The sequence below is a fragment of the Chamaea fasciata genome, unplaced genomic scaffold (assembly GCF_029207755.1).
Source record: "Chamaea fasciata isolate MVZ Bird 193981 ecotype frontalis unplaced genomic scaffold, bChaFas1.0.hap1 SCAF_7, whole genome shotgun sequence".
In the NCBI taxonomy this organism is placed as follows: Eukaryota; Metazoa; Chordata; class Aves; order Passeriformes; family Sylviidae; genus Chamaea; species Chamaea fasciata.
In genome coordinates this window covers 60,340,450-60,367,243 of record NW_027094092.1, presented here as the reverse complement: position 1 = coordinate 60,367,243, position 26,794 = coordinate 60,340,450, and the positions used below count along the sequence as shown (strand labels likewise).

The 26,794-nt window shown below is 47.4% G+C and overlaps 1 protein-coding gene across 2 annotated transcripts in view; it reads right to left on the bottom strand.

Annotated features, from left to right (window-relative positions):
• DDHD1 (DDHD domain containing 1) overlaps positions 1–21,917 on the bottom strand; it is a 61,588-nt gene extending 39,671 nt beyond the window's left edge. For both annotated transcript variants that reach the window (XM_066189119.1, XM_066189120.1), the window contains exons 1-2: positions 21,218–21,917; positions 7,964–8,137 (exon numbers count right to left, since the gene is read on the bottom strand). In XM_066189119.1, the coding sequence (XP_066045216.1) occupies positions 7,964–8,137; positions 21,218–21,908 (865 nt within the window). In that variant the 5' untranslated portion in view covers positions 21,909–21,917. The remainder of the gene's footprint in view (positions 1–7,963; positions 8,138–21,217) is intronic.
• Between the last annotated feature and the right edge of the window lie 4,877 nt (positions 21,918–26,794).

The window sequence follows — 26,794 nt, the reverse complement described above, 5'->3', positions numbered from 1 at the left end:
GTTCTTTATCCCTTCCAGGACCCATCCTCCCTCCAGGGGATATCTGCTGTCCATGGGCCATCCAGGCTCACTGCAGGGCTGATACAATCCCATCATCCCACGGGGAGAGGCTCCACCCAGGGGGAGGAGCCCAGCATTCCCGCCTGGATCAAAGCTGGCATTCAGAACAGCAGCACAGCCTGTGTGCACTGGATTCCCAGAGGGAGAGCGGACCCATCCCAGCACCACTGGAGCCTTCTCCAGGATCATCTCTGCTCCAGCAGAACCACATCTGTCACTGCAGGAGGACTGGGTTGGGCTGACACCAACACCCTGACCAACAGCGGGTCAGGTTGTGCTCTCACTGTCAGTGTTATTTTTTTTTGTTGTTGTTTTGTTTATTTGGGGTTTTTTTGTACTACTACATTTTTAATGTTCCTAGTAAAGAACTGTTGTTCCTATTCCCACATCTTTGCCTGAGAGCCCCTTAATTTCAAAATTATAATAATTCAGAGGGAGGGAGTTTACATTCTCCATTCCAAGAGCAGCTCTGGCTTTCCCTGGCAGTCTTTCCAAAGCAAGACACAGTGGGACAGGCACAGGGGAATCTCTCCTCGCTCATCCCTCTGCCTGCTGTGTCCTCCAGGAGCACAAATCCCACACCTGAGGAGTCTCACCAGGGCACCAGGCTGGGATGGTGCTGAGCTCCACTGAGATCTGACTGTCTAGGACATCTCTCCCATATATCCATGGGGACAGAAATCTCCCTCTGGACCAGACTTTTCATGGATTTGTTTCCACGCAGCACTTCCCTGACACTGGCAGCATTCCTACAGACATCTCTCTGTAGGTGCATCTCCCCCAAATGCAGAAAACCCCTGCACACTTTTCTAGAGAAGAGGAAGCACTGGGGACACCTTACAGCGGCCTCCCAGAATCTGGAGGGGGCTTTTAAAAGAGTGGGACCAACTTTTCACATGGGGAGAGAGAGAGGGTAAGAAGGAAGGGTTTTAAACTAAAGGAAGAGAGATTTGGATTAGATGTAAGGAAGAAGTTCCTTACTCAGAGTAGTGAGGCTCTGAGGTTGCCCAGAAAAACTGTGGCTGCCCCTGGATCACTGGAAGTGTCCAAGGCGAGGTTGGACAGGGCTTGGAGCAATCTGGGATAGTGGGAGGTGTCCATTCCCATGGCAGAGGGTGGGATGAGATGGGATTGAAGGTCCCTTCCAGCCCAAGCCCTTCTAGGATTTCAGTTTGGCATTGAAGGCCAAGTCCTTGGAGACGAGGCCAAATGTTTGGTTCTTTTGTAGCCACAACTTAGAAACGAAACACTTTTCAGGAATACCAACCACGACAGACACCTACAGTGTGAGCACATGAAAAGCTCAGCCCCGCTGGAGATGGAAGATGGGATCAAGAAAGGATTTCTGTCAGCTGAAGAAATCAATGGTTACGATCACACAAACCTCCAGTTTCACCAAGACAGATGAACACTGAGGGGAAAAAAATCCCCCTGAAAAGCTGAAATATGAAAAAAAAGAACCATAAAACTCAGCACAGATATTCCTAAAGCCTTGCAGAACCTGATCTCAATTAGGCTTTTGACTCATCTTGAGTCAGAGGAATGGAGAATAACTGAGGAGCGGAAACCCTGCACTGTGTTTATGCTCATGGCAAGGATCCTGTGGAGAAGGCAGGGATGTGCACGTGGAAACATCCTCCCAGCTCGAGGAGCTGAACACCTCCTGGGGCCAACTGCTCACAATTAAACACCTTTCTTAGCTAAATACCTGCTTCTCTACTTGATGCTTTCATCCACCTGCCAAGACCAAAGCACGGGGTGGGATCTTTTCTCCCCAGATTTTGACGGTGCTCAAGTCAAAATCAATGCAGGGAAAAGCATCTTCGAAGTGCTCAGGGCTGACACTGCCTCCAAGGACAAAGGTACTGCCATTCCAGTCAGGGTAAAGACCAGAGGATGGATACAGACTGTCTCAAAACCTCTCCTGCCTTCATTTTTTTTTCCCTCAAGGATTTTTAAATTAATCCGTCTGGCAAGCAGCAGGTGCCACACAAAAGCCTGACACATGGTACATGGAGCTGAGAGAATCATTTGGCTGCTGTTGTAAATGACTCTCATGTTCTGGTACGTAAACCTGTAGATTTAATAACCTTTTCTTACTTTTTTTTTGTTTTCTGAAAGAGCCATTAAAAGGCCATTGCTCTTAATTAAAAATGTCTCACACTGCTGTCATTTTTACATCGCAGTCCACCACCTCTCAATTCACCAGCGTCACTATCTGCCACGCAACCACCTAATTTCAATTTTTTTTTTTTTCAATTTGAGCACATTCATTGCCACAACTGAACGTCATCTGAGGGCAAAAAAAACCCGCACAACATTGATTTCAAAATTTCAATTTACAAAAGAAAAGGCAGAAGTCCTTTCTTACTGCTGGAGTTACACTGATTCACCTTTAACAGACTCGGGTTCCTCGTGTGAGAAGAGGCAGGAAAAAGTTAAGTAGTAAACATTTTGATTTCAGGCATTTTTCATTTGGACCCAGTCACATAAAAAAAATAATGAAAGGAAGTCAAAAGGCAAACATTTAAGCATGTCAAAATAAATTCTCAGAGTTCACAACATCCCCAGGAGCTACAAGAATAAAAGGTATGACAAGAACAACTCTAAACCTACCACGTTCATTTACATTTTAAATTAAAGGTTTTAGAAGTCTAGCTCCATAATAACTGCAGTCAGTGAAAGTTTAATCACTCCTGGCTTTAATGGTGGCAGAGAGAGCCCAGTGACAAGAACTTTGGAGCCTTCTGCAATCATTAATGGCTCCTGTAAGATCTCCCCCCACTTTCTGAAACAAATTTGCACGACATCAGTTGCTGCAAAGGTCAGGGTGGTTCTCTGCAGCACAGCAGCCTTTAGCTATATTCCATATAGCTCCCCCTTTTACAGCCCATGTCCAGGGACTCATTTCATTTCAAAGCTGCAGGAAAAATGAATTATAACATAAAATTAAAGATTATTATCCAAAAGAAAGCAGCAAACAAAACAGTGTCTGGTAGAAAGCCTCCATTCCTTCTCTGACAGAATTAATCTCGTACCAGGCCTGCTGCAATCCTAAAAAAAGTCACTTTTATTTTACTGAAAAAGCCAAACCACACACAAAGAGTGCAAGAAACAAATGTTTGCAGTTCACACCAGTCACAAACAATTCTAATAAGAATTACTGCGTGACACTATGAGCATCTACTTCTCTCTAGGACTCACAACGCTTCTACTTTTCCTCTAAGCTTTAGGATGCTTTTTCCTTCCCCTTGGAAGGAAATGGCATGGATACAGCTCAAAAAACGGAAGCATGTAAATCTAACATTTAACTGAGACAAGCAAACTAGAATTTCAAGTTTCCTAAGCCAGGAGCACTACCAAAAAAAAGAAAAAAAAAAAAAAAAAAGAAATCTCCAATTACTGTACCTTGGGAATGCTTTCGCTTAAGACATGCAGCATCTGATTTCTCCTTATATCCTCTCCATTTGAACAAAGAAGGGAGGGAGAAGGGAGGGAGGTAGTAGAGAACTAAAAGTAAAAACACTGAGCTTCAAAGTAAAATTTTTAAAAGGGGTGTCATTTTTTTTTTTTCATTAGTATCACCATTTTCAGGAAAAAAAGAAAAGAAAGAAGTCACATTTTCTAGAAAGAACTAGAACGTATATATTTTTAAAAACCACCAGATTTTGTAGCAGAAGTGTCAGGTCCTAAACTCAATTTTTTCACTCTTTTTTTCCCCCCCAAAGAGTGTAAGGGGACGGTTAAAAGTTAGATTAGACAAATCTCCTCCTGTTGCCCCGTCCTGCAAGGCCCCAGGCCTCAGCACTTCCTGATGCAGTAAAGTGAGTGACATTCCACACTTTTGTCACCTGCCACAGTCATCCCAACAGCTCTGTCAGCAGATGCCTCAGTACAGGTGCAAATTAAATGTATTTATTGTTGCACATCACTTCTCTAGGGGGGGAGGAAAATCGGGCTCGGAGCTACAGCACTTGGGATTCCATGGAATAATTTAATTGACAATATTCTACTGGCTCGGGGACGTAACCCTCAGGAAGAATTAACACAGGAAACTCAAGGAAAGTAGAAGAAAAATTGCTTTTTCATGGTCAGGGTGGTAAAATACTGAACTGGCTGCCCAGAGAGGCTGTTTGAACATACTGCAAATCCCACAGGAAACATCCTGAGCAACCTGCTCTCATCAGATCCGTGGCTCTGAGCAGAGAGGTTGGATCTGAGCATCCCCAGAGATCCCTCCTGACCTGCACAACTCTCCAATTCTTTGAACGGCAGTTTCCCATCTAAAGGTTAACTCAGCTGTGCCAAAAAACCTGTATGAACTTTTTAGACAGTGAGAAAATACTATTTGAAAGCTAAGGAAAAAAAAAATCATCTCTTCCAAATGCAATTTTTAGAGGCTTTGTGGCCTTGACCACATACTGAATTCTGTAAGAAAAAAAAAATAGAGTTCTGCTGTCTCAAAATCAATGTGTTGAAACATTAATTCTATTTATTTATATAATTCTATTTATTCTATATATTATTTATATTAGGATTTTTTTCCCTGTATTTCTATCATGGAATCACAGACTTGATCACAGAGTATCTCCTGACAGAGGAACTGCTGGGGTTCATCTGTTCCAATCCTCTCCAGAGATCAGGATCAACTTCAAAGTCAGCTCCAATTTCAGGTTTGAAGCAGGTTGCTTGGGTGACTTCCAGCTGCATTTTGAGCACCTCTCTGCGCAAATACAAAGAACTCTATCTGTTCCTACCTTCCTATCACATAAATAAAGCTTTCGGTGTCACTTGATCATCACTGAACGAATATACCCGAAAAAGGCCAGGGAGCAATGGACGACAGGAACTCAGCTGGCCTTGTTTTATCTGACAACAGCCTGGGAATGCCAGAAATCTCTGGGTAGGTCAGAAATCTCTGGATAATGCTGCTCCTTTGATGGGCTACTTCAGATAGGTTCTGACCTCATTGTCTGTCTAAGTATGAAGAAAAGGCACTTTCTTAATCTCCTGTCATTATGTAAATTTTAAGCTCAGTCACTGCTATATTGGTGTCCCTCTCCAGCTCTCCTGAAGTCCCTTTAGGTCCTGGAAGGGGCTCTGAGCTCTCCCTGGAGCCTTCTCCTCTCCAGGTGAGCACCCCCAGCTCTCCCAGCCTGGCTCCAGAGCTGGACACAGAATTCCAGAGGGGTCTCATCAGAGCATAGGGTGACAATCTCCTCCCTTAACCTGCTGGCCAAGCACCTTTGGATCATAAAATGCCCCATTTCTGCATCCTGCCATTATAATGATAATTTATCTGATGCACTGAAGGGGATCAGGCACCCAGAGTCGTCACTGGCATCAGGCATCATAAACCAAGCTCCTTCTGCAAGGCACAAAATTCACTTTGTAAGGACGAAAATCAAAATGCAGCTCCAGTTTGCTCAGCAAAGGAGCGATCTCCAAGCTGCCCCACGGAAAACAGAGCTTGGAGAATCATTCACTATCATCTGTGCTTTCTGTTCCCTTCTGCATTTAAGGCTCATTGTGCTCCCAAAAAACACAACACATCAGCATGGCCAGGATGTTATTTTTAGGCTACAGGCTGGAGACCCTTTACCTGAATAATTCTGCACTTTCAGGGGAAGGTTTGCTTGGATTAAGAGTTTAATAATGGGCCATTTATCCCTCCTATCACCTCCAAAAGCCCTGGATGAAGCTTGGTTATTTCCTTGTTAACACGCTGCAACCCAGGAGCAGAATTAATAAATTTAATCACTGCGGTAATTCTTGGTACAAAGGGACTGTTACAGCAGCTTGTATTAATTTTGCTGAGGAATCAGAGGACACAGCCAGTTTTTCATCCCTCACAAGGCTTTATCACAGCACTGGGAACAGTCACTTTGCATCCCAATGGATATTTACAGATTTATTTCAACTTTCAATGATCATAAATAACAGGTACCTGTAAACCTTGATGGCACCAAAAACTGTTTCACACAGGATGCAATTACGACAAATTGGAGCATTTAAGGAATTTATAAACTGAATTCAGCTAATTATGTTGACTTCATCAGCAATAATGCAACTTGCAGAGCTTCTCCCAGTGCCGCTGCAGATGGCATTTGTGGATGCCAGAGGATCCAAGAGGTTTTGAGAGGCAAATTAGAATGACAAAACCACTTTTCACACACTGCCAGCTGTGATTGTCCTGCAAGTCTCCTAGTGCAACCAAAAAACCCTGCTGAAAACTACTGGTGACTTGACAGATATTCCACTGCTTGTTTTTTGTTTGTTCCCCCCCCCCCCCCCCCCCGTAGGTTTTTTGCTTTTTTTATTTTATTTTGTTGGTTTTTTTTTTTTTTTTTTTCCTTTTTTTTTTTTCCCTTTTTTCTTTTTTAACTTTGGTTTCAGAAAAGGCACTGGCGCCTGAATTTGGAGTTTCTTTTTCTTTTACATTTTTATAAATATTCGTGGTCGTATCTTTCTTATCACTCTCCCCAGTCCATGCAACATCAAATCTGAAAATTTCTGTTCCATAGTCCAGACTTCATCTGAAAAGAAACCCAACCCTGATCTCTCCTATTTGCTCCATAAGGAGAATCTAAGTACCGCTGAAGTCATCCTTCCTTCCTTCAAAAATTTAACTCCCAAAGGCTGGGAGCACTCAGGAACCACAAAGATTTGCTTTCCATGTAAAAAGCATAAATCCCTGCCACTAACAACCCCGAGCTTTGTGCCTGTGGGACAATAAATCAGAAAATACAGGTGAAAGTGCCTTGCAGGAGGATGTTTGTACAGGCACAGTGCTGTGGCTCAGGGGTCACACCACTTCATGCACCTTTCTGACAGAGCTGTTGAAGCAGAAGATTGTTCTGCAGCCTTGGCCAGGTGAAAAGATCTTTTAAAGTAGTATGAATAGGGGAAAAAAATATTCATAACCTCCTCACTGGTTTTAAAGGGGAGTTAGAAACACTCTGTAATGCTGAAAAAACTCCCTAAATCAACAAATGTCACTTTGGTTTTCCTTACAGTAATTACAGAATTACCCTGAGTATCACTGTGCTTCCAATTTATTGACAAGGTTTTACTTGTGTGGTCGTGCAGATCACACATAAGAACTCTTGGCCACAGCAGCCATTCCTACACTGTGGAACTGCTTTGCACACAGCTGCACTTTAAAAAATAAAGTTTCTTTAAAGAAATAAAAGAATAACACAGCCAAATCCCTACTAAAATATCTTGAGGGCCCTCTGTACTTGCAGCTTGTGGTTTGTAGATTGTTCAAGCAACATCCCAAAGTGTGAAGGGCAAAAAGAGTGAATTTTTGCTGTGCAATAGCTGCTCTGTGTGCATTAAGTAACACACCAGTGATTTCAGAAATCTGTTCTCAAAAATGTTCCATGCAGCAGACCAAGATTTCCAGCAACACTACCTGAACATCCTCAGCCTGCTCATTAAAATGTCAGGACTTCCCCCACAGAATGAATGCCCGAGATTTACTGCAGCTGAAAACTAATAAATCCAGCCTGAATCAAAATGGAAAATGGAATGTGATTTGTAAAAATGATCCTACTCCCTTTAGGGCAGAGTTAGGGATGCTGGCCAGACAGCTATCAGCCAGTTTGCCTTTGGACACTGACTCCTCTTGTCCCATCAAGAGATTTTAGTTTGAAATGAGATTTCAGACACAATTAAAAGATATGAAACACAATGGGAACAAGATGTTTCTCCGTGACTATAATTTTTACAGCAACCCCCAAACGTGCTGCAGCAGGAAATCCTACACTGGAAAATGGGAGAACAAACTGATGTCCCCCAATTTACAGGATGAAAAACCAAGGCAGATCGCGTTCTTACTTAGGAAAAGCAGACCCCAAGCGTCCAAAAAAATGTATTATAGTGATCTAAACAATCTTACCCTCCTTCCCATCAACAGGTTTGGATATTTCCATATCAAAGCTCTCCTGCAGCTGCTGGCCTTTGAAGCGGTTGAGATGCTCCTGTTCTATTAAGTTACTTTCCTCCTCTTCCAGAGGTTGCCAAGTGCCATCAATAAACCACTGTCCACGCATTACAGGGATCTTTTCAGTTTCTAAAAAAAAAAACAACAAAAAACAAACAAAAAACGAGGATTTTTTAAATTGCAACAAATCACAAACTGAGAGCAGGAAATGCAGTGCGATCTGCAGACCTGAAGGTGGACACCTTCCACTAGCTCAGGTTGCTCCAAGCCCCAATGTCCAACCTGGCCTTGGACATTTCCAGGGCACTTCCAACAATCCAAATTACACATCAATTAGCATAAATGGTGGTATTTAAAAATGCAAGGTTTTGGGTTTTTTTAAATTGAAATCAATGTTTTACTGAGGGCAGGTTTTGGTTACTGCCCTTCTCATTTTGGTTTCGCTTCTCCAAACGAGGAAAGTGGGGGCTCAGCATTTGCTGTGCACGTGGCAAAAGAGAAATCTCTTAAAAAAATACACAACTTGTTGCTTATTCTGCATCCAACTGTGTTTAATTGTTGCCCACACTAACTGCAGGGGGCAAAAATTCCCCTCTTATACCCATCCCTGCAAACAAGCTGGGACAGTGACACCTGTTGTAACTGAGCTTTGAATTTCTCCTCCCGCATCTGGAAAATCAAGCAGAGGAATCCAAGTTTTCATGGGATTAACACAGATTTGGGTCTGCTGAGAGCACAGAGCAGTGGGACCAGTGACCTCCAGTGCACACTGGGAGTGTACATGTATATTTTTATAAATATATTTATTTTTGTGTGTGTGTGTGTGTATGTACAGACTGACTCAGCCAAAAGCAAATATCCCCTGTGTGTTATACTGACCACAAAGGTTTAGCTCTACAAAGCAAATAAGAACTCAACCACAAAAAAAAAAGCTTAAAAACAAAGAAGATGGGGAGGGGAGGGGGAAAATAGACTTCACTGCTCCAAGATCTGTTCTCACCTGGAGATGGGAAAAAAGCTGGTAGGGACGAATTGGACAAGAAACACTAGATGTAAAAACGCAGTAAATGGAATTCAGGTGAAAATTAAACATGAAACAATAGATTTCAGAGTTTCTGAGCACAGAAGGGATCTCTTTGGTCTGTCACCAGAGCTGGGTGAGGTGACCCAGCCACAGACAGTGGTTTTCAGCCTGGTTCCAGTGCTCTGTGAGCACCAGCAGTGGCTCAGGTCACAAAAACTCCTGGTTCTGTGCTGCCCTCCACTACAGACACACCACAAGTGCTTGCTGCGCCCAAAAGTCATTTCCACACCAGCTGCTGGCAGATGAGAATGTGACAGAGAATTGCAAACACCTCCACAATTTACTCAGAACCTCTAAACTACTCTGAATTGCTCATCCCTCATTCCACTGAACGTACAAGCCACGGAAATAAAAGGAAAATCGCCTCGAAATAATCTCCCCACGGGGCAAGTAACACTCCAAAGACTCCCAAGCCAGATCTGAAACCTTTGCTGTAACAGATTTGGAGGAAAACACCGTTTCTACATCCCCAGAAGTGACTATCAGCTGTCACCTTTGTGGCAGAAAGAGGGCACACAGGTGGGTGATGGCACCTTGACACTGGTACTGCCACAAAGAAAGGTGAATAGCAGGAAAATTCATGGCAGGGAATAAAGCAGATAACCAGATCCCCACTGAACTCCCCTCACTCGGCCCTCCCTGAGTGGGAATCCCGCAGAACACCTCTGTGCACACCTGGCACGACAACTGCCCAAAAGAACTGCTCAGAGCATCGCCAGCTCCCTCATCCCAGCTTCCCACAGATCCCAGTTTCTTTCCCAGGCACTGGAAGTGCTGGTTCTCCCCTCGCCAGCCCCTCACTGAAGCTCTCCCACCCCCCTGCACGCTCAGCTCTGCCCCTGTGGAACACAGACAGCTCGGGTCCTGCGGCCCGACCAAAACGCAGAAGTAGTGCAAGACCCAGTTCTGCCACTCAGAACTGCTGAGTGTGCCCTCCTAAAATAGCTGCTCCAGGTAGGAGCCAATGGTTGTGTGCTGAATTCCTGATGCTGTGGGTGCTCATGATCCACCAGCTGGAATAGAGAGGTTGGGAGTCTTCCAAGGGTGTGGTTGTGTAAGGAAAATTAATCCTCGGAAATATCAGAAAAACCAAAGTTCTGAGTTGGCTCAGTAAAATGCAGACGTCAACAGTGCCTGCAAGTTAGGCAGAAAATTTGATTATTTAATGAAAATTTAGACTAATTTGGAGTCTACATCCCATCAATGGAGGGTGAAAGACGAGGATTCAGTGTTCATGAACTGAGAGTTAACCACGGCGGTGCCACCACACACAGCGGCCTCTTCCCTTAACCCCTGCCGTGTTCCCAGACATTTTACACCTGCCAGAAATCCCCATTTTCCAGCCCATCCAAGGCACACAGATGCTGCCCTCCCAAACAAAGCTCTGTCTGCAGGAAGACATGAAATGTGAAGGGAGATAAAAGCTCCCATTGTGGCTGCAGCAATGACAGGGCTACGTCAGATGTTAATCCTCACTGGGAAAATCTGGGAGCAATTCCTTAATTTCTTGACCAAGCAGCCTGGTGAGGCTCCATTCACTGAATCCACTGGCAGAGATATGTTTTTTTTTTAAATAATAATCATGTGAATACTACTTTGTACTCCAAACTAAATGAATACAAGACACCCCTTTTTCAGTTTTGAAAGGCTTCGAGTTTTTTCACATGGGAATGTCCACCGACAGATTTCTAAAATTCGAACCATCAAGTATTAAAATAAACATTTTCAGGCTCTTTTTGTCTGAGAGAAACTTTCCCAGAGTGGTTCCTTACAAGAGCAGTCTATAGCACTCAACAGCAGCTCTCAAACACGACTTGAGTCCTTCCCAGAAAGGCTCAGCCAGGAAAAACTGTTGGAAATAAGTAAAAATTTAAGGTAAAACCTCTGCAGAACAGTTGAGCTTGGGAATAAATTAATAGATCTAGCTCTGAAAAGGGTGTTCATAAATATAAATACAAATATTTTCACCCTTTATAAATATAAATTATTTTCAGATCTAAAGACAACGATGGAGGTTTGAAAAACCTGAGTGAGGCAATCCTGTTTTCCAGCTCTGTGGGATCTTGGAGGAAACCAAAAAATTGCCTTTTCCCCCCCCTCCCATTCCCTCCTTTCAACAGTTGCACACTCTTAGAGCAGCCAAACCAGCCTGGACCACAAACCGCTTTTATTCCCCATCACAATGCTGAGGGGGCAGGTTTGAACACCGAGCTACAGGGAAACCTCAAGAGAAAACCACCAGGAAGGAAGAGGAAGCCAGAGAACGACATTTCCTGCCATCAGCAGCACGGTCTGGCTCTCCGAGAACTGAACCTGGCCCTGCAGCACCGAGATAATCAAATCTGTGATCACAGAGCGCACAAAAGCATTGCCTGTGGAGGCAGGCTGGGGATGCTCACCTGGAGAGGATCCAGGGAAACCTCAAAGCCCCTTGCAGGGCCGAAAGGGGCTCCAGGAGAGCTGGGGAGGGACTGGGGACAAGGGATGGAGGGACAGGACACAGGGAATGGTTTTAAACTAAAAGAGGGGAGATTAGGAGGGAATATCAGGGAGAAATTCTCATCTGGGAGGGTGGGGGGGCCCTGGCACAGGGTGCCCAGAGAAGCTGTGGCTGCCCCTGGATCCCTTGGAAGTGTCCAAGGCCAGGTTGGACAGGGCTTGGAGCAGCCTGGGCTAGTGGAAGGTGTCCCTGCCCACGGCAGGGGTGGAATGGGATGATCTTTAAGGTTCTTTCCAACCCAAACCATCCCATGACTCTCTGACAACCTCCAGTTCTATGACAACCAAATTGTAAAGGTGACCAGCTCCAAAAGCAAGTGACACTTCGGTTCATGAAGACAGGGGAAGTGCATCAGTGGGAATTCCCTGGAATACTCTGGATGGGGGTGGGGAAATCATTTCACACATGAGATTTCTCAGTAAAACCTGTGACTTTGGGAAGGAGGTTCCTAACCACAGCTCCTCTGTTTAATCCTGCACGGGGGGCTGTCACTGAAAAACTCCCATGTTTAATCCACAAGACTTGATGCACACTTGTGACAGTAAAGAGCATTTAAAAATGATGAACCCAAATTGCCATTTCAGCACCCAATTTCACCAATTTTTTTTAGCGCTCACTTCTCCACCTTCAATAAATTCATTCATGTCTTGCATACTCAAGTATTTCAGACAGCTTAAACGACATTTTTTCAGCTACTTTTGTTTTATGGAAGAGTTAAAGACACTGGAATTACACCATGTTGTAATTTCATTTATTTTTTTTGTCAAAACAGAATTCCCAATCTATAAATGAAGCGTTATTTATCCTTATCCCTGCAATCTCAATCCCTAGGAAAGGATTTGCCTTGATTTCTTTACTGCCTTAAGTCTTACACCATATAATCTGCAGCTGGCAGTGCTTCAGACTGAAAGACATCAACATATTTGACTGGTTATACACTCTACCATGGTTTATTTATAAAAGAATTTCTAAATAAATCTGAATGGTGGCGATTAAAAGTCGATGAAAACCACTTCATTTTAATTAGTCACACGTATTTTACCACTTTTAGGGAAAATCAGTTTAAGAGATTTACTCTGCAACAAAGGATTTATTTATTTTTTGCACAAACGGGTCTTTTCTTCCCCCTGAAAATCCAAAGAATAAAAGAATACAAGTGCTATAATTAATGGTGCGATAAGGACATGAGTGATTTGCATTATGATAATCACCAAAAATCCTCTGAATAACGAGAATTATGTTAAAATAAAAACTATATGAAACATATAAACTACTTCATGCATGTGTGGTGGATGTGTGTAACCCAGCTACTCCTCCTTCAAGAAGGTCTTTACAACTGTGTGATCACATCTAATATAAATGGGGACAAAAACCTGCCTAATCCATCACAACAAAGTCACAACTGAGCAGAATCTGCCTTCATTTCCCTTATTAACACATCAATTCCATCATTCATTTCCTGCCACCACACTGCTGGTCAGGGCACAGCCTTAAATTCCAATTTTGCACAGCTCAAACAACCCCTTTTCACCTTGCCTTGATTGAGGAGCACGAAAGTGTGAGAAAACTTAAGAAAACACAGAGATAAGAACTCAACTGCTGGCCAAGTCCAGGCACTCCTGGCACTCTGCAGCCATTAGTCCCAAGACACTCATGTTGATTTACCCACAAATGAGATCTAAAAGGTTCATAGAATATTCAGAGGCTCAGAAACTTCAATTAAAGCTGGTGTTTCGCTCAAATTGACAATTCCCAGCTCTCCAAGGCCAAAGCCAAGAAGTCGGGCAAGAAACACAAGCTTATAAAACACCGCCAGGTCGAGATGCTTTTCAGTGCAGTAATTTCAGATTCCTGCTTTTCGGTGTTGTAACACTTCCTTCAATTTGATTTCCTTCTTACTACAGTGGCAAACGATTTGCAGCACGTGAGAATAACATCTGCACAAGCTGAAGGCAACTCTGAGGCCACAAATGGGACACCTAAAACTGAAAGTGAGTTAAATAATGAGGTGCTCATACATTTACCAAGGGCCTGGCCTGAAACACTTCCAGGGATGGGGCATCCACACTTCTCTGGGCGACCCGTGGCAGTGCCTATCTATATAAATATGAATAAATAAATATATAAAAATATATTCCAGAATGACATCAAGGAATATATTAGATGTTAGAGAATTTTTAAAAATTTTTTGAATTTTTAAAAATTTTGTTATCCATTCCTCTTATATCACGCCTGGGTATATTTCATCAGGAATTTTAGTGACAGGATAAGGAGATATGAGCTCAAACTGAAAGAACTGGAATTTTGTTTAGATCTGTGGAAGAAATTCTTGTCTGTGAGAGTGCTGGTGTTGCAATAAAATAGCCCCAAACTAAAATTGCATTATTTCATGTTTGCTACCTAACATAAAACACTTGACCTTTTTTCTTTAAAAAAAAAAAAAAAGCTTAACATTGCACACCTTTCTAGCTCTCCCTCATGTTATTTCAGAACACAGCAGGTGACTGACTTTTAAATAAATGGAACCACTCGTTTGATCCCAGCTGGTGACCTCCCTTTGTTCAACCACAAACACGTGTGACCTGTCCTGCTCTTCCAAAAGGAACAGGTCCTGCAGAGGAACACAAGGGTGAAGCCTCAGCCTCAGGAAACTTCAGGGCGACACAAACTTGGAGCCTGCGAGTGACCTGAAAAGAGGTTTCATTCACTGAGCAGTAAAAATCATCCTTTTGCTGCTTCACCCAGTAAGTCTCAGTCGCTTCACTGAAGCAATTTCTAAATTCCAGGTGTAAGTTACATTTGAGTCTCATGGAGAACTCTGCACGTTCTGGGACAGGTGAAATTTTTTTTCCAGAGCAGCTAAACCTGTGAGCCTCAGTGTTTGCTCCAGTGCTGGATCCCAGAGGCAGGAATAGGTGTTTTGCTCTGCTGCAAATATGGAATTGCTTCTGATTTACCAAGACTACCCGAAATATTCCAGCAACAGCCTAAAACAGGTTTTCCCTGAACTGTTTTTAATCCATTTACGCTGTGAATTGAGCAATCAGGAATGAAAGGCTGCTCTTTGGGGCTGATTCCAGTCAAACCAGAAGAAACCTCACAAAAAGTGATCAATGTGCTCCAAGTCACCAACACTGTAAATCATCCTAAAACACACAATCCCAGAATGGTTTGGGTTGGGAGGGAAATTCGAGATCATCCAGTTCCACCCCCTGCCGTGGGCAGGGACACCTGCCCCTATCCAAGGCTGCTCCAAACCCCGTCCAACTTTGGTCTTGGACCCTTCCAGGGATCCAGGGGCAGCCACAGCTTCTCTGGACACCCTGTGCCAGGGTCTCCCCCATCCTCATAGCCAGGAATGCCTTCCATATATCCCACCCAAATCTCCCTTTTTCCAATTTGAAGCCATGCCCTGTGTCCTGTCCCTCCATCCCTTGTCCCCAGTCCCTCTCCAGCTCTCCTGGAGCCCCTTTAAGCCCTGCAAGGGGCTCTGAGCTCTCCCTGGAGCTTCTCTTCTCCAGGTGAGCACCCTCAGCTTTCCCAGCCTGGCTCCAGGACCTGAGTTTTTCAGGAAGGATTTTCCTGGTTTAAGGTAACAGTTTAATTACCATATCCACAACTGCTCGTCTCACAGACCTGATGGTCCAAGCCAAAATCCTAAAACTCACTTTACATGCAGGAAGCACTCATTATAAAAAAACCCACCTTGGACTGTCAAAACATGAAATGGGCCGCAGTTTTAAACTTAGAATTGTATTTTTATTGAATTTTTACCCATTAAAACAGCTCACTAGACTTGAATCCTAGTGGTCCAAAGCACTTCCACCGCTGGCACCACTGAGTTTGCCCCTTATCAGCTCTTTTCCCCCACTGGGAGAGCTGCATTTTTTTAAAACCACAAAAGAACAACTCCTGTGCCCCATGACCAACACGTGAGCATCTTCTAAAAATGAATGTGTGCTCCCAGCCCAACCCCAGCCACGGGCCTCTTGCACAATCCCACCCTCACACCCCTCTCCTGAAAACCCAGCTGTGCTCCCCAGCTCCACCAGCACGGACCATCAGCTGGAACAACAGGTTCCTGGAATAGCCTCCAAAATAAAGAAGAGCAAGATTGCCTCAGTGCACACCTCAGACCTGCCACTAATGAACAAGATGACAGCAAAGGTTATTATGCCCTTGGATGGCTTCAAGTCCTCCCTTTTCCACCAGAGGGATTATTTTTTCTGTGTTGTCCTCCTGAACTCCCTTCTTTCTTCCATCTACTCCAAATTCTCTACCCTTTCATCCCCACGTTTGAATTTTCCTTCCATTTTTTTCTAACCCTGTAGGGTTTCCCCTACCAGAAAACCAGTATGATTTTCACAGAAACTCAGAATGTTTTAGTTTGGGAGGGACCTTGAAGACCACCCAGTTCCACCCCTGCCATGGGCGGGGATACCTCCCACTGTTCCATTTTGCTCCAAGCCCGTTCCAACCCGGCCTTGGACACTTCCAGGGATCCCGGGGCAGCCACAGCTTCTCTGGGGAAAAAAAAAAAATCGAGTTTCTTTCACTGTAAATTTCACTGCCTGGAATCCCACTTCCACTTCTGTTCCATTCATGCCGGTGCTCATTAATCCTGCTATTTACAACATTTATTACCTGTGGAGTTTCTCCTCTCCAGCTCCACACCAGCCACTCGCAGCCCACTCAAAACACATCACATCACACCAGTGACCTTTTCCCTGGCCAACACTCAAACCACTCCTTCACCCTCACTGTTTTCAACCTTACAGACACCTCTGAGACAACTGCTTGGGCTTCTTATTTTAATTTCTTGCTCTTTTGCAGATTTTTTTGTTTTTTTTTTTTCCATCTAGGCCTTCTGCTCACTAACTGGCACAGTGTCAGCTCTTACACATCCTTGTGCTCCTGCAAGGTCTCCGCTTTCAGTGCTGTTTTTCCCAAAAATTCACCTGTCATCGGTCCTTAATCCAAATTAAATCCCATCCTATTCCTTTGATGTCAACACTCTCCACCCCATGTTGAAGCCTGAATGAAGTCAGAGCAGAACTCCTCATCCTCCTCATCCCACGAACATTCCCTGCTGCCACAGCTACAGCAGAAAACAGCCCACAACTTGTAATCCAAATATTCCTGCCTTCGTCCTTGGGGACTGAATCCAGCAGGAAAAGTGCTGGACCACATCAAAGGACGAGCACAACTTTCTAAGCCATGTCCATCCTCAGCTACTCTGCTGTAGCTGAGCCATCCACTGGAGAATTATTTTGGTCCCATTTACATGAGAAAGACAACAGATGAATTTTGATTAAATACGCTTAAATAAAACATAAAAGCTGAGGGCAGGGAAGAAGCCTGCCCTCACAGACACATCCCCAAGTGCTGCCACCTCAACCCTGGCCAGGTGAAAACATCCCAAAAGCACCAAGCTCTGCCTGCTGAGAGGCCACAAAGAAACCCTGAACAAACACACAAACAAATGTGATTTAATACAAATCTAAAAGTTATTTCATCTAGGTGTGTCGGGTCACAGAATCCCAGAGTGGTTTGGGTTGGAAAGAACCTTAAAGCTCATTTCATTTCATAGGCAGGGACACCTTCCACTATCCCAGGTTGTTCCAAACCCTGTCCAGCCTGGCCTGGAACACTTCCAGGGCTTTTGGTCAGGAAGGAACTGGCCAAAAACTAAGTTAGAGATGTTTTTGAAAGGATGGTACGGTAAAAACAGAGAGGAGAACCCAGGAAGATTCTGAATAGTGAAAGCAACGCTTCACCTTTACAAAGTAAACTGTGTTTTATTTGCAAAAGAATTCCATACCAGGAGATTAAAAATGCCATAAAGTAGTATTCAGGATTTCAGCCTTTAATCAAAAGGTCCTTTATTTAAAGGAAATTGAATCAACCAAGTTCAAAGATCGTCCAGCACACCAAAACCAACGTTCTAAGCATGCTGTAAAATGACTAAAAGCACTGCTAAAACCAGACTAAAACAAATGAAAGTCACAAACAATGATAAACTCTTGATTCCAAACCCTTAATTTGCATCTCGATCAAGAAGGCAGCTAGAATGTTTCTTTAAAGGAGCCCAATTCCAGCCTGAGCAGAGAGATCTTCATTTTAAGACCCAGTGGTCCACTCTGTATTCACAGGTCTTTTCCAGATTAAAGTCAGTAAAATACCTGTTATATCAGCACATCTTCACTCAGGGATGGTTCCAGTGAACAAATTTTTTTTTTTTTTTAGTACAAAAACAGGCTTTTAACGTAATAGACTTTAACAGCTGTTAGGTAGAGAAATAATATACATTTAAAAAAAACAAACCAAAAAAAAAACCCCCAACCTTAGCAAACCCTTGTCTGAGAGTGGAGTAATTTAAATGAATACAGGCAACTTGACAGTGTACCCAAGAAAAAAAGCCTGGAAAGAGCAAACACCTGACAGGACAGTGGTTGCATGGGACAAACCCACAAGCCAGAGAACAGGAGAGTGTCACCCAAAAATTCACGGGCCACAGATTTAACAGACTCACACAGGACTTTGAAAACTCCACAGCAAAATGGTTGTAAAGCAGCCCTCTTCAACTGGGAGGGCTGAAAAGGGCTGGACAATCTAAGATTTAAACAGAAGGCCCTTGTATAAAATATCACACTTGTCATCTCCACAGAAAACAAGAAGCAGCCCTGCTCCAAATTACTGACTTATCTGAAAGCCTACACTAACAATTTTCATCCTCTTGCACCATTTCTTGCTGGTACTGCAGCATTAATTAAATAAATCCCAGAGGTCACAAGGTAAGGATAAAATTCTCAGTAATTAATCTGCTCAAATTGTAACTCAGGCTGATATTCCTGATGTTACCTACGAATCCCGTAGCGAGCTTAAAATGCAGATATATATAAAAAAAAATATTTCTGCACGTGCCAAGCTATAACCAACATTTCCCTGGCATTGTGATGCCCCAGGAATTGTCAGCTGAGGAACCAAATACTCAGCGTGGTGGCTGTGTGAGAGCAGCCTGCCCTGGAGTCCAGCACATACAGGAAAAAGGGCAAAATAACAAAGAGAAAAGCTTTTGACCTTTGCTCTGAGCTGAACCATGAGTCAGCAAAACCAGCCAGTAGTTTCTGTACTCTTCAACTGGCACCTCAGCACATTTGAAGTCAGTTGTACTCATCATACCTCACGCTTGTGTGGACAGAGAGGAGGATTCTCCTGCCTTACTCAGAGCTGGTTTGACACTTCCACATCAGGGCAGCAGCCGCCCTTTGCATCCAGAATTACACACATGCTACCAAACGGGAATAATATGAGAACTATGGCTCCACCAAAGCCTTCAAAGGCACAGATAAGACTGAATCCTGGGATTTGACCTTGCTGTTTTCTCAGATCTGGATGCAGCAGTCAGGAATAACTGGAGAAAGGCACTTGTAGGGAATAGAGGCCAGGAAATTTGCAGTAAGGAAGTTAAACCTGAAGGCACCAGAAGACCTTTGAAAGACCAAAAGTTGATCGCAGCCAGGACTGGACCTGCTAATAAGAAAAGACTTGAGCACTGCCCTTAATCAGCTTTCTGAGGACTAGAAATCATCCCCGTCATTAGTGTGCTCAGGCCCAGGAGTTTATTTCTCCCCTGCCTCTGGTGCTAACCTCTGGGAATCTCTCCTTCCCAGCACCAGAAACGGTCTCTGCACAGCCTATGCTGTCATCTGAAACATCTGCTCCTCGAGCTTAATGAGACTGAATCAGCTTCCAAAATGGACAAGGCACAGTGTCAAGAAATTAAACCTTTAAGCTGCTGACGAGCGCAGGCTCCTTGCTCCCATTACCAGGAGCAATCCTGCCTCACCTGGCAGCTCTGCTGGCTCCTTTCCCCTCTCTCCCCACGCCACACTTACAGGGATGGCAGCACTTTCCTCCTCCCCGGCATGCCCTGCATCTTCTCTTCCCAGGAACCGTGTGGCAGGTGTCAACAGCAAGGGGCTTCAGGGTGGTGACAGGGAGAAGCAGCTCCAGTTTCTGCCCAAGAAGCTGTGCCCAGGCTCCTCTAGCTCAGAACTCATGTGGACTGAGACCTCTGCTCGCTCCTGGAGCTCACTGTCTGTCTGCTGGGGTGATGGTTTGAAAGACAAATTGTCACACAAAGTGAACTGTACCGCACAGCACTGTCATTTATGGACCTCCCTCCTGTGAAGAGGGTGATAAATAAAGAGGGAAAGCAACAGAAAGCCCTGGTTTTCATCTTTGGAAGAGCTCTGCTGTTCCCCTGAGGCTCAAAATGAGAAAAACCTGCCTGCCCCTCTGCCAAGCCCATGCTCAGCTCCTTTGCAGCTCACTCTACTCCACATCTCCTTTGTCCTTGAGGGAATGCAGTTGGAAAGCAAGCCCTCAGGACCAGCAGGTGAGCAGTGGCACAGCTTGTCAGCCTCAGGAAAGCAGGGGTTCACTTGTCCAGCAAGACTCTGGGAGCCCTTCCCACCAGAGGAAAAGGGCAGGGAGCTGGGGTCTCTGCCCCTCTTTCACTTCTGCTCCACAAGGTCTCCTATCCTCCAGCAAAGGACACACAAACACAAGGGGAAGGGTGGCAGAGGGGGTGTATTCCCACCTCATTTTGAAGTGGAGGGAGCGAAACAAATTTCCCTCTGTTGGAAAGGTAGGAATTAAGGATTATGTATGTATGAGACGCCTGTTGCAATTCCTCCAAGAGAAAGGAGGAGAAATCGCACTTCATGCCCTTCCCAAGAGGGCAGGTGATGAGAAAAATATAAAGCACAAGATCATCATCTTCCTAGTGCAGAAGACAAGGGCCACAAAGGGGAAGCCAGGGAACATCCCTCTCTTCCAACATTCCTCACTGAAGATGAGGGATCAAAGATATGTCTGTGGGGAGGAGTGGACAAACAACTGATGTTTCTACTCTGCTCCTTCTGAAGGAAATGTGTGCAGAGAAAGAACTGGGAGAGTGCTGAAGGCAAATATCCACCCTCACTCAACCCTCTGCTTAGGAAAAGCAGAGCATAAGAAGGTTCTCAGCCACCTTCCCTCCCACTTTCTTCCACACATGCCAAGAAACGAGCAGGTGCCCAGACCTCCCTTTTCTGGTGCCAAGCGTGCATGCCCCAGGTCATCTCCTTCAGGTTTGTGTGCACGGGGAGCTGAGAAGGGGAAAGACGCTCAGTCCCCTTTGGCTGGAAGTGGCTGCTGTGCTCAGTACACCCTGAGGAGCGGGGGTACCGCTCATCCTCGGGGAGGAGGATGGCCCAGTGTTCCCTCTCTCAGGGATGCCCGAGTCTTTTCTCCCTTACAAGTGTCTCTGGCAGGGTGCGATGCCCAGCGCCGCGAAGGGGAATTCCCAGTCCCTCCTCGCTCAGGTACGTGCAGGAGATGGGCACCGCGACTCCTCTCTCCCTAGATAATTTGCCCCGTATCCCTTATAAAGGAACACTGCCGGGTCCGTGTGCCGGGGCAGCAAGGGTCACCCGCTGTGCCAGCCGCTGTCCCCGCGGCGGGGTCACCCAGCGCAGGCTCCGTGCGCACCGGGGATGGCCCGCAGCCCTCGCCGGGACCACGGGGCACCCCGGCCAGCCCCCGCCGCCTCCCCCCGGGCCGGCACGGCGGCACTCACGGTTCCAATAGACGGGGTAGCTCTCGGCGCTGGCCACATCCACCTCGTAGAGCCCGCTCCGCACGCACACCGGCTCCACGGCCGCCGGCTCCCCCGCGCCGCCGCTGCCCAGGGCGCGGAACGCCAGCTCGATGCGCAGCGAGTCGTAGCCGATGAAGGGCTTCCAGGTCTTGCGGTCCTCGCGGTAGAACCAGCGCACCTCCTCGGCGCCCAGCTCCCGCACCACCTCATAGCGGGGCCGGCCGCCGCCCGGCCGCCGCCTCTCGGGCAGCGCGGTGGCCGCCAGCGAGAAGCCGCTGCCGCCGCTGTCGCTGCTGCCCAGCCCCGCGCCCTCGCCCTCGCTGCCCTCGCCGCCCGTGCCCGTCGAGTAGCGCAGGGACGCGCCGGACTCGGCCGAGTCGAAGTCGCCGGCGGCGGCCTCGTCGCTGAGGCTGCGCTCCCGCGGCGGCGCCGCCGGCTCGGGGTCGCCCTCGGAGGAGGAGGTGGAGAGCGCGGCGCGGAGCGGCTGAGGGCGGCGGGGCGGGCGGGCGCGGGCAGCCGCCTCCTCCTCCTCCTCCTCCTCCTCCTCCTGCTCCGCCGCTTCCTCCTCCTCGCCGCGGCTCGGCCGCTCGTAGCCGCCGCTGCCGTAGCCGCCGGCTTGGCCGGGCAGGTGCCGAGCGCCCTGCGGCGAGCCGGGCTCGGGGTAATCCATGCCGCAGCGCTCCCTGCCCGGCGGGGCCGCCCGGCCTCGCCCCGCCCCGAGCCCGCCCCGCTCCGCTGCCCCGGCCCGGCCGCGCTGCCGCAGCCGCCGCCGGCAACCAGCGGGCGGGGGCGGCGCCGCTTCGTCACGCGCGGCGCGACGCGGGCGGGGGCGGAGCGGCGGCGGGGCGGGCGCGGCCCCGGGGACACGGACACGGACACGGACACGGACACGGACACGGACACGGACACGCGGCGGGGACAGCGGCAGGGAGGCCGAGTGTGACACCGTGACACTGAGGATGTGGGACATAGTGTGTGACACTGTGGCAGTGAGGGCGGGACACTGAGTGTGGGACATAGTGTGCGACATTGTGACACAGCAGGTGACACTAAGTGTGGGACGGTGTGTTAGAGTGTGACACTGCGTGTGTGACACGGATATAGGGTGACGCTGAGTCTGGGACATAGTGTGTGACACTTTGGCACTGAGTGACACTGAGTGACTCTGAGAGTCTGGGACATAGTGTGTGATACAGAGTGACACTGCGTGTGTGACACGGACAGCGGGTGGTACTGAGTGTGGGACATAAAATGTGACACTGTGGCACTGAGTGTGTGACACTGAGTGTGACACCAAGTGTGGGACATAGTGTGTGACACAGAATATGGGACATAGCGTGTGACACTGTGTTTGACACGGACAGCGGGTGGCACTGAGTGTGGGACATAATGTGTGACACTGAGAGAGTGCGACACAGAGTGTGACACTGAGTCTGGGACATAGTGTGTGACAATGAGTGTGACACAGCAGGTGATACTATGTGTGGGACATAGTGTGTGACACTTTGGCACTGAGTGTGTGACACTGTGTGTGACTCTGAGAGTCTGGGACATAGTGGGTGACACAGTGGACACTGAGAGTCTGGGACATAGTGTGTGACACAGAGTGACACTGCGTGTGTGACACGGACAGCGGGTGGTACTGAGTGTGGGACATAATGTGTGACACTGTGGCACTGAGTGTGTGACAGTGTGACACTGAGTGTGGGACATAGTGTGTGACACAGAATATAGGACATAGCGTGTGACACTGTGTGTTTGACACAGACAGCGGGTGACACTGAGAGAGTGTGACACAGTGTGACACTGAGAGTCTGGGACATAGTGGGTGACACTGAGTGTGACACAGCAGGTGATACTAAGTGTGGGACAGTGTGACACTGAGAGTGTGTGACAGAGTGTGACAGTGTGTGACACAGACACCAGGTGGCACTGAGTGTGGGACATAGTGTATGACAATGTGAGTGTGCCACAGAGTGTGACACTGCATGTGTGACACAGACAGCAGGTGACACTGAGTGTGGGACGTAGTGTGTGACACTGAGAGTGTGTGACAGCCTCTGACACTGTGTGTGCAATTGAGTGTAACACTGAGTGTGTGACATAGTGTGACACTGACATGGCATGTGACACTGAGAGAGTGGGACGTAGTGTGTGACACTGTGAGTGTGGCACAGAGACAGCGTGTGACACAGAGTGTGTGACACAGTGTGACACTAAGCATGTGACATAGCATGTGACACTATGTGACAGAGCATGACACCAAGTGTGACATGCTCAGATACAGTGTGACACGCTCAGACATGGTGTGTAAATCTGTGTGTGACACCCTCAGACGTGGCCTGTGCCCCTGTGTGTGACACCCTCAGACACAAGCCGGTGTTCATGGCTCCTGACACAACCCTCTGTGAGATGGCCAATGACCCCAAGACACGGGGGTGTCCCCAGGAGGGTGACAGATGCTCTTAAAGCACATTTTGTGCCCTTGTGTGTGTGTGTGTGCAAGGGACCACATCTGACAGCCCCATGGGGGATTGAGGAGGAGGGGTGAGACACCCCCAAAACTCATCCTGATACCCCCAAAACTCATCCTGCTGCCTTGTGAGGGACACCAAACACCCCCAGCGCTCATCCTGATGCCAAGGGGGGGGTTCCTGACACCCCAGCACTTCTGCTGTCACTGCACAGGGACACAGGCTCAACCACCTGCAGTGACCTTTGTGTGAGAGAGACCCCACTCCTCCAAATTTTCTCTATGCCCCCGCCAAAACTGGAAAAGGTGGTGTTCACTTGTGCTTGTTTGTGTGTGTGTGAGAGAAAGTTGCTTCCACCCCCAATCCACACCTGGTAATCAGCAGGAGGGGGTGTTGAAATGTTTTATCTGTATGATAAAACACCTGGCAACCCCAAAGGATGAGGGAGGGTTCCCAGGATTTACAGCTGTGTGGGACAACTCCCCATCCCAACACACACCCCACTGATGAGGGGCAGCCATGGATCACCTCCAGTTCCCCCCCCCCCAGCACCCTTTCCCATGGGCTGAGGATTGGTGTGGGAAGGAGAGACTCCCAGAAACACCCTGGCTTACTGGGGTGGGGTCACCTGTTTTTGAGACACCCCCCTCTTTTTGCAACATGCCCAGGAGGGAGGAGGGTAGAGTGATACTGCTGTCTCGGGGACACCTGGATGGGCAGGGAGCTGATACTTGCACCTCTGTCACCTCTGTGTGTACAATGTCACCCCTGTGTGTACAGTGTCACCCCTGTGTGTGCAATGTCCCCCCTGTGTGGGCAGTGTCCCCACGCACACACATCACAGCTGGGCCAGGGTTGTTCCCCCCAGCCAGTTACACCCTTCAGAATCATGGAATCATTTTGGTTGGAAAAGACCTCCAAGACCATCGAGTCCCCACCTTGTCACCCAGCGCAGAGCACTGAGTGCCATGTCCAGTCCTTCCTTGGACATCTCTAGGGATGGGGACTCCAACATCTCCCTGGACAGACCATTCCAATGCCTGACAAGCCTTTCTGTGAAGAAATTCTTCCTAATATCCAAACTAAACCCTCTCTGGCACAACTGGAGGCCGTTTCCCCTTGTTCTGTCTCTGTTCCTTGGGAGCAGAGCCAAATCCCCCCCGGCTGTCCCCTCTTGTCAGGGAGTTCTGCAGAGCCACAAAGTTTCCCCTGAGTCTCCTTTTCTCCAGGCTCAGCCCCTTTCCCAGCTCCCTCAGCCTTTCCTGGTGCTCCAGACCCTTCCCAGCTCTATTCCCTTCCTTGGACACATTCCAGCCCCTCAATGCCTTTTTCCAAGGGACCTAAAAGTGCCCCCAGGACTGGAGGTGCCTCACCATGCCCAGCACAGGGTACAGTCACTGCTCTGGTCACTCTGTGGCTGGTACAAGCCAGGTGCCCTTGGCCTTCTTGCCTACCTGGGCACACTCTGCCTCATGTTCAACCAGCACCTCCAGATCCTTTTCCACAGGGCAGTTTTCCAGCCTGGAGCACTCCGTGGGGTTGTTGTGACCAACAGCCTGGCAGGGGCTGTAGCTGCGCACTGATTGTAGCCCCAGCTTCACACACCTGCACACCTTTCCTAGGGTAAGAACAGGGGAAAGGGGATGACTGGGTGTCACCTCTGCCTGTGAATTGCCCTGTGCTGGCCTATGGTGGATGGGGGGGGCTTTACCCCCCAAAAAAGACAGCTAATGTGTGTGTGAGTGTCATGTACATTCTTGTGGCCCCACCTTAAAAACCTCTGTGTGTGATTCTCCTGAATTTTCAGCAAAACCCCTCTGTCAGTTGTGGGGGGGGAAAAAAAAACAACCCAGGGTCCAGAGCATGTGTTCCCTAACTCCCCCTTCTCCCACACATCTTGCTTGTCTCCATCCTCCAGCCTGCAGTGACAAGGGGACTTCTGAGCATTGCACGGTGTTGGATGTCCAAAAATAGGCTCGTGCTCCACCTCCTACATTCGCTTTCAGCCGGGGAATCCTGTTAATGGAGTGTGTTAAAACCCAGAGAGAGGCCAGATTGAGTTCAGGCTGGAAGGGGAGGTGAAGCTTTTAAAAATGTTCACTGCTGGCTTGGTGTTTCCCTGAGTCATTAAAATCCTGCTGAAACGCTGCACATGGATCCTTGGATGCATCAGCAGCGCTTTCCAACCCTAAAAGCTCCAAGAACATTGTGAATTCAACTGAAGGAGCTCTGAGCGTGCCTCTTCTACCTTTTCAAATGGAGAAAGAGGGAAAAGAGAGGAGACAAACAAGGAACAAGCAAGAAGCCAGGGGAGGAGGCTGTGCCAGGGTGTTTGGCCCCATTGTTTTAGCAATGGGGACATAATCTGTTTGTTTAACTTATCTTTTGCATTTCTAATGAGCTGCACGAGGTAACCTTACCCTGAAGCCTTGTCCCAGATTTTTCTCCACAGTGGGGAAGAAGAAGGGAATGTTCATTACGTTGTAGATCGATTTTTAGAACACAGATTGTAGGATTCTCACTTTTTTATCCCCATTTCCATCAGTGCCGGTGTGGTTTCAACATCTTTTCTCCTCTGACAAGTGTTTCACCCTTCATGTCATCCTACTCAATTTCTCCTTCCTTTTTCTCCTTGTCTGAGATCAAGGAGATTTTGGAAGATTTTCCAAATGAACAAGGGGCACTCCAAATGTTCTTTACCTGTCTCATGTATCCTTTCAGATCATGGAATGGTTTGGGTTGGAAAGAACCTTAAAGCTCATCTCATTCCACTCCTACCATGGCAGGAACACCTTCCACTAGCCCAGGCTGCTCCAAGCCCTGTCCAACCTGGCCTTGGACACTTCCAGGGATCCAGGGGCAGCCACAGCTTCTCTGGGCACCCTGTGCCAGGGCCTCACCACCCTCACAGCAAAGAATTTCTTCCCAATCTCCCATCCATCCCTGCCCTCTGGCAGTGGGGAGCCATTCCCTGTGTCCTGTCCCTCCATCCCTTGTCCCCAGTCCCTCTCCAGCTCTCCTGGAGCCCCTTTTAGGCCCTGGAAGGGGCTCTGAGCTCTCCCTGGAGCCTTCTCCTCTCCAG